The 16,217-nt window shown below is 33.1% G+C and overlaps 2 protein-coding genes across 7 annotated transcripts; one reads left to right on the top strand and one right to left on the bottom strand.

Annotated features, from left to right (window-relative positions):
- Positions 1–825: 825 nt before the first annotated feature.
- Positions 826–9,031, bottom strand: Atg18a (Autophagy-related 18a). Of its 5 annotated transcripts, none has more exons than XM_070668711.1 (11): positions 8,537–9,031; positions 7,800–7,882; positions 7,123–7,289; positions 6,782–6,976; positions 6,571–6,687; positions 6,333–6,487; positions 6,074–6,250; positions 5,874–5,981; positions 5,682–5,764; positions 4,720–4,776; positions 826–3,161 (listed from the first exon to the last, which is right to left on the bottom strand). In XM_070668711.1, the coding sequence occupies exons 1-11, from the start codon at positions 8,695–8,697 to the stop codon at positions 3,049–3,051; spliced, it is 1,416 nt and encodes a 471-aa protein (XP_070524812.1). In that variant the 5' UTR covers positions 8,698–9,031; the 3' UTR covers positions 826–3,048. The 5 variants fall into 5 exon arrangements, with proteins under 5 accessions (XP_070524812.1, XP_070524810.1, XP_070524809.1 ...); XM_070668709.1 differs by having other exon boundaries at positions 4,714–4,776; XM_070668708.1 differs by having other exon boundaries at positions 7,123–7,298.
- A 624-nt stretch (positions 9,032–9,655) lies between these two features.
- Fwe (Calcium channel fwe) lies at positions 9,656–15,994 on the top strand. Of its 2 annotated transcripts, XM_070668720.1 has the most exons (6): positions 9,656–9,793; positions 9,907–10,027; positions 10,405–10,612; positions 10,719–10,826; positions 11,845–12,004; positions 12,988–13,126. In XM_070668720.1, the coding sequence occupies exons 1-5, from the start codon at positions 9,791–9,793 to the stop codon at positions 11,966–11,968; spliced, it is 564 nt and encodes a 187-aa protein (XP_070524821.1). In that variant the 5' UTR covers positions 9,656–9,790; the 3' UTR covers positions 11,969–12,004; positions 12,988–13,126. The 2 variants fall into 2 exon arrangements, with proteins under 2 accessions (XP_070524821.1, XP_070524822.1); XM_070668721.1 differs by lacking the exon at positions 11,845–12,004 and having other exon boundaries at positions 12,988–15,994.
- Positions 15,995–16,217: the final 223 nt, after the last annotated feature.

Consider the following 16,217-nt stretch of genomic DNA (forward strand, 5'->3'; position numbering starts at 1 on the left):
CAGTACGTTTCAATACATACATGTATTACGATGCAGATATCTACGTATTACATAATTATATTAACATTTTTAGCAAATAAAAGTATTTATTATTACATGCAATACATGTAAATATAAATATATTAATTATGTTTTACGTATTATATATAATACGTAATTATTATGTAATACAAAAATATCTGCGTTGCAATATGGATACCCGTTTTAATGCACACGGATAAGTGCCCGAATATTCTGAACTTTAATTGCAAGATGATACTATACTGTATATTATATGAATATACACATTATCCATTGCAATTTTACTACATAATTTTACAATTATTATCAATTTATGTATTTTTGTCGAGCTTGAACTTCGAATAGACCCTTTTGCTGGATTATCACTGTACTCGATGAGAATACATTCTGTTGTTCACACTTTCACGCATTGCAGTAATATAAAAAAAAAAAATTTATACCATGTCGAAATGAAATTGTCAACCAATAATGATGTACGTTGACGATTTTATAAATATTCCTTAATAGTAAATTAATCCATATACGACGATAAAGAACCTTTTTTTTCAATCTCGTCATACAAATCATACGATTATCTGCATTATAACTGTTCGCAATTTTATAAACGTTGAAATTTCTGAGATTAGAAAGAGGAGCCAAATAAACCTAACCTAATCGAACAGAGTGATAACGCAATTTTCAATGAAAAAGAGCATCGGTTAATTTATAAAAAATCGTCAGCAATTTTATTAAATACAAATAAAAATTGGGACGTTGAACTAATCGTAAAGAAAGACTCGCAGTGTCTTATTTTTATTATTATTATTATTATTATTTTTTTTTTCTTTTCAATTTTTCATTTGCAGACCAGCACAATCACTTGTGTTAATAAGAAACTTTATACGCAATGACGGTCAAAGCTTAAGCCTTAGCACGTTCATATGTACATTGGTTATTTTAACGCTTTTATTTATCTTTATAAAAGTAAGACTATTTACCAAATAAAACTCATTAGTATAAAACCGCCGCGTAACGACATGACTCATTTAAGGATCTACGATACTGACGTACTTGCGATCGCGTCGAATCCTTCGGTCCGCACAAAAGAAGCTTCTTACTATAGTCTGAGATATTAAAAGATTTATTAAATTACATAATACGCTACGAAGAATCAATGAAAACGGAAACGTAGCTGTGCCTCACTTAATTATATGACAAAATATCTTTGCCAGCGTCAGTGTCGTCTTTCTATTCCGATAAATTGGCACTGATCAATGGAGACATTTTATTCGTAATCAAGCTTGACTGCCAAGAAAATACTAAATGAAAAAAACGCAATGATATCCAAGATTCTGTTTCTACTGTTATTTAGCTATTTATACAAATTGCATGTCATGACAATTTTTGATAATCGATTCGAAAAAGCGCTCAAAGACTTATTGCACATTCGATACGATTATACCTATATTATTATACATCATAATCTTAATGTTTGATATAAAGCATTAAGATATACAGCATGATATCCGATAATAATAGATACAAAACTATCATTGAATTAGAATTCAGTACGCGTAGTTTTGGAAATTATTCTGTCAATATGAAATGACGTTTGTCTAAAATGGTTTCAAATTTAAAACAAAAGAAGAAAAAAAAAAAAAAGATGGAATGAATCCTTTTCTCCGTGTTTTTAAATATTTTATACTTGTCTTTACTATAATTTGTCTTACTTCTTATCTTGTAGTTGTAGCGTAAACTGACGTACTTTTCGAACTCTCTAAATGCCAACGAAGTATTATATCGTTACAAAATTGATGTTTTTGGCAAAATTATACAACCTGATCGTGTTTCACATTCTTCTATTACAAGAAGCTAACGTATGTCAAAAGATCTTACATTTTATACAAGAATTACAGTTGAAGCTCATCCATTCGACAGTTTACTACATATATTTATATGTCTTTACATTTTTTTACTTCGCACAAAAGATGAGCTTTCTTTGTTGAACACAAAGAAGACAAAGATTTTATTATAAAAAGGTATAGCAATCCAATGAAACGTTTAACATAACTATAACGTCGGCTACACTGCAGGTGCATACGTAATTATAAACGTTAGGATGCGAATTTATTCAAATACATTATTCAGAGATATGTAAGAATTTAGATAATTTCACACTCGTCGTTCGTATATAAAAGGATTTCAAAGTCTTTTAAATCACATATAATATATATATATATATATTCGTTTCTATTAATTTCACAAGGCAGACTTCACCTTCATTAATTTTTAAGATGGTATATCCTTAATTTTTCTTCTCTGTATTAAAATAACATTGTGTATGGATGAAAATCCATACAAATAATAATTACAACAGCTTTGCTGAATTACTTAGAATACGGTATTCGTTAAGTAAAACGATTTAATTACTGGTCCGTAAATCCCGATATTTCCAGAGGCCTACATCTTAAGTTATAGTATAAACACACGATTTTTATACGAGGTAAGTACCTTCATATATAAAAAAAAAAAAATTTGAATATAGGAGCATAATACTTTACGCATACTTTCGCTTCAAAATCGTTATCATTGGATTACTATACTCCTCACACGACGTTGCATTCTTTTGGCGAAAGCAATGTCTATTTAACTAATTAATAAAAGAACATCCTTGACAATCTGCAAGCTCATTAATATAACCGAGCGTTACTTAAAAATACTTCTTTTTTTTGCTGTACGCAAAGATTACCATATAAAAACCGATCTCTCGAATGAAGTGCATTTCATTTAGATCTTTAATGCGTACAAAAGATGTAGTAACAATCTCAGTAATATCGCCTGTAGATCTTTTTTTTTTTTTTTTTTTTTTACATTTGGTTCTATTAAATCGGAGTACTGGATATACGGCCGTCTGTAAATACTGGACGTCCTCTGCACTCTGTGCCCCGTTTTGCCCTTTCGTTGCTGTTGCATGGCTTTTTTTTCTCATTTCCGTTCAGCTTGAGCTTTTGATATGCCATTAATTGTGTATGTGTGTGTGTGTTACGCTCAGTCTGTCCTTTGTGTGACAGGCGGGAATTCGGTATCATCGTCCAGACGAAACGGGCCGCCTTTCGGTGGGCTTTCCGTTGCTGCTATCATCTCTTGATACTTCTCTGACTCTACAAATCCATTTACATTCAGATTATCAAGTTTCCACATCAGTTACATTATCTCAAGCGGATATAACGATAAAGATGTATACAGACGATCAGCATTCAATGATATATGATATATTTTATGCATTCAGATAAATTGCCAATTGCGTTTTAAATTATTCTCAACGCAAGCTCCGATCTTCGGTTTGCAATTTGAAAGAACTTGAAATGTAAACTCGATGAAATTTGAATGCACTGCGCTGGAACAAGTTTCTATCTGAGTGCAAATGTTAAATATTTCATTGACCATTGTCTACATCACATTGCCGTGAAATACATTCACTAATGATCTCGTTAATGAAATATGAAACTACGATTTTCTCTAAATGGAAAATCAGTGATCTCACTTAGGTATTAATTTTCTAAATATGGCACGTGTAAAATTAAATTAAATAAAAATAAAATAATTAATTGGACAAATAAATAAATAAAAATAAGATACATTTTTTTTTTTCAACTTAGCAAAATTTATATGCGCGCAGACGGCACGTCTATCTTTTATAAAAGGCACTTCAATGTATTCGCGACGATGTGAATGTTTGCTCTTTAATTTATTCGATAATTAAATATGATATAAGATTAGCAAAAAAAAATACAAAACAGTATTTATAAAATTAAATATGACTTTGGCTTTCTGGTAACTTTATATCAACCGAAAATCTAAAGAAAAAAAAAAAAAAATATTAGATAAAAAGATTTTTCTGTTTCCTAACAATTCTACATATCGTATTCATATGATGTATGTACACTGAGAGGCAAATGTAATATCTGCTTCTCAGTGTACTACGATACTATCACCAGAAGTACGTTATATGTGTACTCTTGATAATATTAGTAAGTTATTTTTAATAATACATGTTACTATTACCTGCTACATAATACCAGATATAATTACATACTAATGTCATACTGGCCATTTATGTTAATAGCTTAATAATAATATATTAGTAATCATTATATACAATTGTTAACATTGTTATAGTAATAAGGTATCTATGAAGTAGCCTTCTCTAAAAGCAGAATACTGCTTATAGAAATTCTCAAGACATTTTCGTAACGGGAACAATGCTGAATATTATTGTATATGTTGACTAGTAAAAGAACTTGCATAACGTGCTTAGTGACCCCGAAAGTATACTCTAGTGCCTACATGCATGTCCTGTGCACACGTGTATCACAGACTCGTTTAAACATATTCGTCCTTAAGAATTCGTTCGGTCTGCTGTTAATAAGCGTAATAGAGATTTGTACTATTTGTGGCGTAACAATATAAACTGCTCGTATTAACGAGGCCGCGTGAAAAGGCACATTATATTAACTCAGCGGTGCTCTCATTCTTCCTTTCGCTGCGTGTACGTACGGAACAAATGCGCGAACGCTATTAGTGAGGCACACACACACAGAGAAAGAGACAGAAAGAAAAGTCTAAAGCTCTAAAGGAAAATTGAGTGTCTCGTGTGCGGAGAATGAGAGCGAAAAAAAAAAAAAAGTTCGAGGGACAGAATAGAGGACATACCAGTACCTGACATGGAGTCTGGCGAACGGCCACGCAACACACCCGCGTAGCTATTTATGCAGGCTTCGGTGGAATATTAAAAAGAAAAAAATTACATCAAGTAAGGTCGACTATCGGGCCCCTCCCCCCCTCCCCAGAGCCCCCCGAAAGAAATTGTCTGGCTATTTAATTTATAAAGGGGACCAGAAGCGAGAAAAAGAAGACATAAAGCAAAATTATAAAAGTAAAGGCGTCCGAAATACGCGGCACACGCAGACACACTTACACACACGGTACATAGCAGACAAAAATATTTCATTAAAGCTGATCTTAGATCAACTTTAATAAATACTATGATCTACCTACAAATACATGAAGTAGCGACATATTTATATTACACAATAAACAGCATAGCAAAATCTATAAACAAGAATACGGTTTTCATCTGAGAAAAAAAAATATATAAATAATTATAGTTTTTTATAATACAGAGAAGTATTACTTGAAGGATCAAGTTAATTAAGTTGATTGCCATTTTTTTATTACTACATCTTCACGGATAAAAATAACGAGATTGATTTGAGAAAAAGTTTTTCTTTTATGTACGTTTAATCAGTTATAAATATATTTCAATATGTTATTCATAGTTTTTTGACTTAAAATATTTAAATGAGTATTTGCTAGTACCAACTGTGTGTGAGTGTGTGTGTGGCATGCTTCAAACAAAGAAGGAAATACTTAATCTATCCTGTTAGTGCTCAAATAACTGCGAAACTTATCAAAATCACAAAATTAAATTAACTTTTAAATAAAATAGAAAAAAATAAAATAAAATAAAAAACTACACACTCAAGCGTATCATACGGAATATATAAAGAAGTTTCGCATTAAATGTACTTTTAATTTAATTGTCGGTAATGTATCTTTATCGTCAACTCGCTTCATTTAATCTACTATAAAATGCATAGTCCAAAATGCGGTCTTCATACCTGTATTTGTATTATTCGTAGTAGCTGCTGCACCTGAACCAGAACCACCACAATCTGATTCATCCCGCTCTTTATCGTCTAATCTGTAAAAAGTGAGCAAAGAATTAATTTTTATTCTTATTTCAAAAATAATAAAATTAATAACTTAAAATAACGATTATTTGCTCACTTTTGTAAAATGAGATCACAAACCTGTGTTGTTTTAAAAGGGTACAGGTTCCGCTTTCTGTTGGATCCACAGAATAGACATATAAGTAACCATCGGCGCTAGCTACTAACAATTTTGGTACCTTATGTGTTCTAAAACATAAACAAGTAAATATATTGTAAAAATATAATTAATTAAATGGGTAATTTATATAGATTTAAGATGGAAATTTTTAGATACTCACACAGTGATGGCACAGACATTTTTTAAACCTTGAAATGGTAGATGGACGCTCGCGAAAGCACGTCCTTGAGTAAAAACGTCAGTCACTTGCGACGGCAAATATGTGGCCGACGCTGTCACAGCCTTCGTCAAATACCCCATCCAGCTTTGTGCTTCATCTGCGGTTTGTTTGTTTGGCCTATAATATGAGTAACGTGTTTAGCTTTTACATTTTTACTGAATATTTATTGAAACGAAAATGGCAGATATGCGATGCTTACGTTTCTTTCGGTTCTTCCAGTTTGAATATATGCACAGTTTCCGTATTACTGGAACAACAGAGCCACATAGAGTCCATGCTGAAAGAAAGACTGTTTATCGTGACGCATCGCTTAACTCCGCGTCGAAATTCAAACAACTTTGTACCCTCGTGGACCTATAAAAAAAAAAAAAAATGTTTGCAATTGCAATCAGCAATTATTAACAAAATAATATTTCTACGTTTATAGTTTATCTTACATCAAAGACTCTAATCACAGTGCCTTTTTCAGAAGCTGTCGCCACTTTTGTACCAGTCGAGCTGAAAGCAATTGCTGCCAAAGGACTGTCGTGTGCCGGTATCATTGTTTTTGCTTGCTGTATAATTAAAAAAACGTAAGATTGTTAAAATTTCTGATAGATTAAATTTTTTGACTAAATTATTTAATTCAAATTTGTTCAAGATATTTACAAGATGATTCGCGTCAAATATCTGAACTTCTCCAATCGTATTCGATCCTGGGTAAGCTACGTAACAGTTGTCGCTATTTGGCGAAAGTGTACAAAGACCCGTAAGATTCGGAGGAGTGTCGCGAATTGTGTGTAACACTCTCATATCCCGTATGTTATGAATGTAAAGGGATTCTTCCAGACATACCACCAATCTCTGAAATAATCGACATTATTAGTAAAGTATTTATTGTGGATATTTATAAAAAAAAAATCTTCTGACATAGACCTGCTAAAGACTCAAGTATATTTTTATACCGCTAAAAAAGAAAAAAAAAGTTTATGTAAATTTGAATAACTCACCGCTCTGTTGAGTTTCACAGCCAAAATTGTATTCGAGTAACTGTAGTTACATATTTCTGTTCCTTTTCTAAAGTGGCACACCGTAAGCGTACGAGGAGATTTAAGACTAACAATCGCCACCAAACTGCTGCTGAACAATCGCTCGACGATACATATGTCCTCGAAGTCTGCATCATCTCGAAAAAAGAATACTCTAATTAATAACATCAAAGACTTTTCTTTGACTAATCGCTTAGTCTCATATTAATAGTTTAATTATCGAGATTATTAACAAACTTTTCAATATAAAAAAAAAAAAATAATAATCTTTGAAATATAAAATTTTTAATTATTTTAAATCGTAAATAATTAAATAGTAATAAACATACCAAATAAAACGTGTGCAATTTACCATAAGAAAACTTTTTTAATCATATTATGCAATATCTCACATTATATACGACTTTAATAAGAATTTTACTGAGGTATACATAGTAAGGCAAATAAAATGAAAAATAACGTGTGTTAATGCAAGACAAAAAACGCTATAAACACCTTCTAATTCAATGGATATTCACAATATTTTTATCTCATTGACAAAGCTTATCGTCAACTATCTTTTTATCAATCATTATTATTGAGCAATTGTTATCTCTAATCTAGAATTATTGACAAAATGTAGGAAAACTAATTATTACCATTTTCATATATTTTCTCAAGATGGCCAGTGGAGCTGATGGAATAAAGTTTGTATCCGGATTTCGATCCCACAGCCAAGGACCTGAAAAAAGCAATCAATCAGAAACTACTGACTTTCTCTTTTCTTTTAGCTTAAAGATCATTTCAAACACAAAGAGAACCAAATACTTTCGATATCCGTGCGCAGATATGTACTTTGTTTATTCGTCGAGTGATATTACCACCGTCGCTGTTCGTACGTGCAGATATCGTGCGCGAAAAAAAAGAACGGCGAAGTTGTCACGAATGATACGCAATCGCGTGAGGTGCAGGAGCAGGAGCATAAGTCCTTGGATAAGGAGGCGCGAGTGGAAGGGTCGTGCGACTGGATCTCGCGGTGCACGCGTACTCGTTTCCTTTTTTTTATTTCCTCCCGCTTACCACGCACGGCACACGAGGAGGCGCGCGTTGAAGGCCCTCGTTAACACGCAATTAATCGGTGAAAGGGGGAGCGGCGAATGACGCAGGCACAAACGAAAACATTGCGCGAACCTTGGCGCACATTCGTTACGTGCACACATGTGTGCATACATGTGCATGTCATTGAAGAAAAAAAAAAAAAAAACGCGCGTATATCGGTAGAAAAGGAGCGAGAGGAGAAGCGATCGAAATGGGGCGCGCGAGGTTAGGATCAAACAAAGAAGGAGGCCGCGGCGGCGGGGGTCAGGAGAAAAAGGACTCGCGTGCAAACTCTTACGTGCAGTCCTGATTGAAGTTGACGAAGTAGGGGCCGTTGCTCTGGGCGTCGGACGTCGGGTCGGACGTCTGGTTGGCCGCGAGGTTCATGAGTCCTGATATGCTGTACCTTAGCCCTTGCGTTAATACATCCAGGTTGATCTCGCGCGGGATCTCTCGCATAAATCACGGCGGCACGTGCGTGGCGTGCGTACTCGATGTGCGTGGGTGCACGCGCGCGCGCGCGAAAACACGCTCCTTGAAGACTCCCTCGTCTACGACGTGCTCGGTACGCACAGCTACTTCACGTACCACCTCGGTACTTCTTCCCCCTGAAGCTGTCGCAGCGTCCACCCCCGTTCTACGTACGCGCGTCCTCCTGCGCGCCACTGCTCACGCAAGAGGGACTCCCGCTCTCTGCTTCGCTGCCTGCGGCGCCTGGGCTGGCTTGTCCTCGCTTCTGCACGACGACGGCCAACTCCTACAAGTGACTGCACTTTGCTTTGCTATCGTTCCATATTGAACAGCTGACAATCGCAGCTGCTGGCCGGAACAGCGGAACGCGAAACATCAGTCCGCGTTCCGCGCGTTCCCGGTTGCCTTGGCGACGCGCTGGTTTTCCACCTCTCGTACCCTCCGCGTAGTTAAGACAGTTCGCAAATACAGCACGTATTAATCAAGAGATTTCGACATCGGCCATTTTGGCTGTGATACGGAGCTTCTTTAATATTAGACATTACAGGGCCCGCGTCATTTATTTTTTACCTTAAAAAAAAAAATTGCTTTACATTTAATTACTTTCAACGATTTTATTAATTAATTTACATGTCTACATTAATATTTTTCTTTTTATGTTATAGTCACCGGCAGAACTCTGCATCTCCGCTGAACCTCATGCAGATTGGTAAGTTGCATGATTTTTTTTTCGTAGTTTGTAATCGGGCGTCTTAAACCGTCGTCGTCGTCGACTATACTATAATGACGCGCGCGAATTGGGACCTTTCAAAAAAAATAGGCTTTTCCTCTTATATTAACACATGCTGAACTGAAGTCCTGTTTGCCGCGCATGTACGAGAAAACCTGTCCCGTCTATTAACACTGGCGATGTTCAATTTCTTATTACTTCAGGAACCCCGTGCATGAGGCATATGGCGCGCCCTCGTGGTCGCGGACGCGCAAGCAGCGGGTCGATTTTCCGTGCATCAACAGACATCAGTGGTACTGTCAGCGTTCTCAGCTGACGCACAAAAAGGAATAGCAATAAAACGTCGCAAAGATGGTAATGAAACATACTCATTATAAGTTTTATAATATATTGTGCGAGGACGCGCGCCCTAACGAGCCGTCGTGCACGCGAATCTTTCCTTCACTTTTTTCCCCCTTTTTTTTTAGTCTTTCGGCGAGAAAATAGCGTCGATCATGCAGAAGCCCGGACAGGACCCTGTCGCCAAGGACGACGTGCCCTGGTGGATGAAGTACGCGGGCCGCGGACTTGGCACCGTAGGCAGCATAAGTGAGTTCACGCATATCGATACCGTATCGCTTCGTAGCTCTTCTATTTTCTTCTTTGTCCATCGTGATATTTCGGTATCTCTTTCCTGCGTGCGTATGTGTGTGTGCGCGCGCGCGCGCGCGCCACATCGGCATACGAGATACTATTATTTATTTAATCATTTACTTCGTAGACTGAGTGTCTTCATTTAATCTGATTTACAGGCGACAATGTTTGCCCCTTTTTGCAAATTTGTATGTGCTAATGTGTAAACATACGTTGACTATACGTAACTTTGTAATATTGAATGTACTAAACGTTATTAATTACAGTCTTGAACTACAAGTCTGTTTGAATGAGATGGAAGTCCTGATGGAGATTGCCTGGTTTGTTTGCAGTTGCAATCTTTCTCGGTGCCTGGAATTGCGCGTCGATACTCTTTGGCCAGATTGACTGCTTGATTAGTGGTATGTGTCAAATGATAGTTGGTTTCCTGGTTGTAATGATTGAGGCTCCTTGTTGCTGCCTGTTCATCGATTTTGTACAGAATTTAAGTGATACTGTGGAAAAGAAACCGTATTGGAATAGAGCAGCCCTTTACTGTGTGTAAGTTTTTTTATTTTTTTTGTAACTTTTGAAATAGATTAATACTTGTGCTATTATAATTTGTACAATTTTTTTTTAATAATTTACATTGTATTTGTTAATTTAGATTAGCATTGCCAGCAGTCTTCCTATGTCCAGGAATGAGTAGTATATTCGGAAGCGGTTTAATATTTACGACGGGTATAATATATGGAATGATGTCTCTGGGAAAAAAGTAAGTATAATTTTGTAAAATAAAATCTATAACTGCATAAGAGCTTTATCAACAAAGAAAAATCAATTATAGAAATTTGCAAGTACAATTTGAGTAATTTATGTTTAACTAACGACATAAATAATCTTTTGTTAACAAAACTAATCAATTTTATTTGATAAAGTTATCAAATTGAATTGATATGCAAAAATGTCTAAAACACTGAAATTAAGGAAAGGAGCCTTAATTAGAACACCGAAAACAACACAATTTTTTAAGAATTTTTTTTATGAAGAATATACGATAATAATAGCATAAAAAAAACATACTGAAATACTTCAAGTTTGGGTTTTTAATTTGAATAACATATTTTTTTTTTAATACTATTAATTTATAGGAGAAAAAAAACGATTTTTTCACTCGGTAATTGAGGTTTCTCCTTTAATACTGTTATTTTGCATAAAATATCTCACAATGGTTGCATGTTTTTTGTCAATCTTTTATGTTAATTTAATTGTGTTGTAAAATCACTTTTTAGAAATTGAAAGTGTCATAAATTAATATTTATTTTATTTATTTATCTTTTCAATTAATAGGATATTTATTACATAGTTTTATATCTAGATAACATCATCTTTAAGTAATATAAAACTAATGTACGCTTTTTTCTCCTTCCTTTTAATGTATATCTTTTTCTTTGCTTTGAGGTGGGAAATCAAATTTTATATTGTGTTTGTATTTTTAACGCTTCCTTCCTCTTCTGCTTTGGTTTTGTGAGAAAATTTTTTGCTGAAAAATATATTTATATGAGACAGCGTGTTAAAATTACCAGAAATATCTTGAAGAGAACTTTGTATTGGACGCGGAGGAAGATACCACAGTTTGGAAGATTGAAACAATTTATTTCGTTTTTAGCTGTATATTGATCGTTATAAAATAACTCTAATAAATGATACATCATATCTTTGCATGAAATAACATTAGCTTGTTTTTCAAATGGTTTCTACAAAGTATTTACTAATGTATAACATAATAACAGAGGAGCTAGGCCCGACCCAGCAGGAATGACGTCGGGCGTGGGTTCCCCACAGGGTACAGTGCCTCCTACTACAGATCATCATACTACTCTCATGGAAGATCCTGACGTCTGGAGGCCTACATAAATCATCAAATATTCATTGCACCACTTCACTAACCAGGCAATAATATACAAAATTTAATGTTACAAAATCTAAATACAACGCCTCGCTATAAATGTTCATTTTGTTCTTAGCATACATTTTTGCTATTATTTGTTTCATTTTGTGTATTGTTTTATTATATGTATGTCTGCTTTGATTCGATATCAAATAGAAATATTTATGCAATTTTACAAAATCAAATATAATTAAATATGAAAATAGCTTGATAATTTTTACAAAATAATGTTTTTTTTATTTTAAAGAGTTTTTGTTCTCCGAGAAAAAAAAATTAAACTTAAAATATATTTATATTGTTAATCGAAGAACTTTTGGTATCGAGTTTGAGTAACATTTTTTCATGTAATCGTCATTCTTTATTTTTTATTTATCAAAGTCTTATTGTTGAACATTCTATTGTTTAAAATATGTGTCTTGTGATGTTTCTGCATTTGATTTTTTCTATTACGCTGATTAATATGCATTATTATGTTGAAATGCTTATTATTATATTACAAGAATATAATTTTATATAATTCTATTTAAATAATTAATTTATTTGTAATATTAGTAATTATTAAATGAGATTACGTTAATCTATATTTGTGTGCATGCAATTATGCGGAAAGAAACTAATTTTAAAATATAATTTGTTAGATATGAATCATTTTTAGTATTTCTACAATAATAAAAATAAAATTTTATGTTACATGCATATTAGTAAAAAAAAAAAAACTTGGCAATTAATTTTTTTCCGCAAATATACTCAATTGAAAATAATGCTATTATGTTGCTTTTGTTAGCAAATACGTATTAACATTATGGACTAAGCAAAAATCGTCAAGCTTATGTATAATTATGTTTCTTGATAAATTATAGATGGGAAACGTTCTATGTGGCGATAAGCTAGAAATAATAAATTTATATTTGAATTATAAACATATATTTTTTAAAGAAAAAAAAAATTAATTTTTGAAAGAATTAATATGATATCCATACTTTAGGGCACCTTTTGGCGAAATGAGAACAACAGCGATGGATGTTCAAGCTCCATCATCGAGCATGCGGTCCACACTAGTTGAAAATACTCAGCCAATCGGTGTTAGTACCCCAGCTAGTATTGTTTGATCGTTAGGAATTAATTGGGTGAGCAATCAATTTTTTGTTTTGTACGAATGATTATAAGTGATATCTAATCGTTCAAGTGACAGTAGTTTAAATAAGTAAACGAACGTACGTGCTTCGTTTTATTTTAGTTCTAACGATACAAATTGTAATAAAGTGTCCCGCTAACTTTACAAGACATTTAGTAATGGGACAAAAGTCGAAAGCAATTGTATCATAAACGTATAAATTCAAGCGTATTAGGAACTGAAATATCATTTAGAAAGATTATTTTTTTAATACTTAATTCCGGGATTTTTCTATTTCCGTTTTCACTTCCGACGTACGAAACACATTCATCAGAGAAGAGTTGTATGCGCTTGTTATACTTTACGTTGTTATATCTTATTTGTATGAAATGTATATAAAATGGAGTGGGATACATTAGAACACAGTATAGAAAAGGATTTGTTGCTTCATTTTAATAATGCCAAAGTCAAAGACTGTCGTAGAAAATGATGCTGTACATGGGCCTAGCTATCCATGGGCCCATCTGTCCATTGTATATCACGAAATGTTAACAGACAGAACGGTAGAAAATCATAGATAACTTGTAACTTGTTTTAACGTATGTAATATCAAAGCGCTTTATTTTGCAATTAGTTAAGTAAGTCAACTTGATCAATGAAATTGAACAATACTTCCTGGATAATTTCGCATTTAAATTATAAAACACATTGTTTAAAAATGTCATATGAAAGAATGTTATAATATATATTAGTTCTATGTATAATAATTATACGTCTATAGATAAGACTCTCTCTGCCAAATAAGTTTTATACGATTTAAATATGTTTTGAAACAATGCATATGAATGCGAAATAATTTTTATTGTAATTCTACAGATTCAATTTAATTTAGCCACAAATACGTAGAGTGAGTTCAATCACTTTAGCGTTTGTTTTAAATCATTGTAATCTAAGAATTTTACGAATGAAACACTTTGTTTCATTTTTTTTCTTGCTTGCGTTTTAATGCGGTGCTATTTGTTATACAGTTAAAAGAGTAACATAACGTAACGCTTAAGATAAAAAAAAATATAAATTAATTCTTTTACCGTGCAATGTGGCAGAGGGATGATTATTTCTATTATTGATATAATTATATAACGAATTGTGTGTATAACCCACAAATTTGAATATTGCGTACGTACAGGTTCTGTCATTTCTCTGTGTATTAAATTTTAGTGATAAATTTCTTCATCGTTTTCTATATTGAGTTAAGATAAAGCGGTTGGACGTAAATTTTTCTTTAAAAAAGGAAAAAAAGAAAAGATTGCAAAAGAATTTTTAAGTATCTGTATTACGTGACATATCTTGTATATATGCATATATTCTTACGAATGCCTACCGTACGATTTCTAATAATTGATTTAAACAAAAATGTAAATTTTCTATAATTTTTTTTAAATGCACAAGTTAGAAATTGTGAGCAAGACACTTAGGGCACTTAGCTGCATGAATGGTAGTTTCATATTATTCTATCTGCGTTGCGCTTTTTAAATTATTAAAATTAGATGTGCCAAAAGTGCTTGTTAATAGTCATTCCGCATTAGCTCAATTTTTTATTCGTAATATTTGTGCCGGTATAATACAAAACTTTTGTATACATTTATTTTATATTCAAATCTTATCAATTTGTATTAGAACTCGTTCTCCCCTCTTAGCCTACACATTCCTTATATGTTACTTAATTTATTTAAGGAAGAAAGAGTTGTAGGATATTGTACTGTCATCTGGCTTTTACTTGATAAATAATTTATATTTAGATAAATAATTGCTCATAATAAAATTAATTCTTTTGTGATCGATACAGCGCGTGCATTGTCACACGACAAGAGAAATATCTAACGCATGTATATGTGTCTACTAGTACGTCACTTAATTATACAAGGTATCCCACTTCTAAAGAGTAAGTCATTAAAATTTAGATCTTTTAAGTAAATTGACCTAATATTGAATCCTAAAATGTCAATGCGTCATTAGCTCTTAAATTATAAGAGATTTAAAAGAAGACTTTTCTAATTAGAAAAAGGCTTCTCGAGATTTTTTTTTGTTAAAGAAATATGTTAAATGGTTCTGCTTTAGTTTTAACATTAAAGTTTAATTTGCTGTAGGTTGACTAGTAAAGATTTAATTACAAATGATGGGTAAAAGTGGAATATCCTGTATTTACTGTATGCTACGTGTATACGTTTGCTGAGTATTTTTGACTTGAGTTCGATTAATCAGCGTATAATATTAGAATAATTGAATGTAATGCGATTAAATGAGTATGATAGTGGAGCAAAAGTGGTGCTGGTTGCAATGAACAAATATTGCGTTTGCATCAAGTTTTTTTCTTCTCTAGCCTTGTTGCGCCTTTTTTCCCAACAATTGGTCGAACAATCGGCCGCCAGAACAAAACGAGAGGAAGGAACAATTGACGCAAATACAGTTCAATCACGTTGCACTCGAATGGGAACATTTTTGCTCTGCATTATGTAACGATTGAAGGATACATGTGATTATTATTTTATTAGTAATTTCGCAATTGCTGAGAAAAGGTAATAATTATGTTCTCTGAGCATAAGAATAGCTTGTTTAAAATATAGAAAACCATGTTCTTCGTGCGAGTAAAAAATTCAAGATACTGCATTTGATGTGCGTGTTGGTTTCATTCTGTTGAACTTGTACATTTCTCATAAGTGCCCCGTTTCCATACAAGTCTCATATAAAGTTTGCACCGAAGGAAGTAAAAGATAATAGAATAGCAGACAGTGTTCCAATTAATAATAAAAAAATATTATTTGGTGTAATAAGTATGTAAGAAGAGAATGAATAAATAGCGAACGGTTTATTTACATTACTTGCTTTAAGGCTCCGAATACATTTATGTGATATGTTAGAGATAAGATATTACGTTTTGTTATTTGAATCATTATGGTATTGTTTAATGTTATATCAAAATGTAAAATCGTAAAGATTTCGTTTTTCCTCGTTAATTCTTTTAACTCTTAGAAAAATAAAAAAAAGACAGGGTCTATGTCTATGTCGGGATCGAGTTTGAAGTATCCGCGTTTAGGCATCCA

Source organism: Cardiocondyla obscurior, linkage group LG18 (genome assembly GCF_019399895.1).
Source record: "Cardiocondyla obscurior isolate alpha-2009 linkage group LG18, Cobs3.1, whole genome shotgun sequence".
In the NCBI taxonomy this organism is placed as follows: Eukaryota; Metazoa; Arthropoda; class Insecta; order Hymenoptera; family Formicidae; genus Cardiocondyla; species Cardiocondyla obscurior.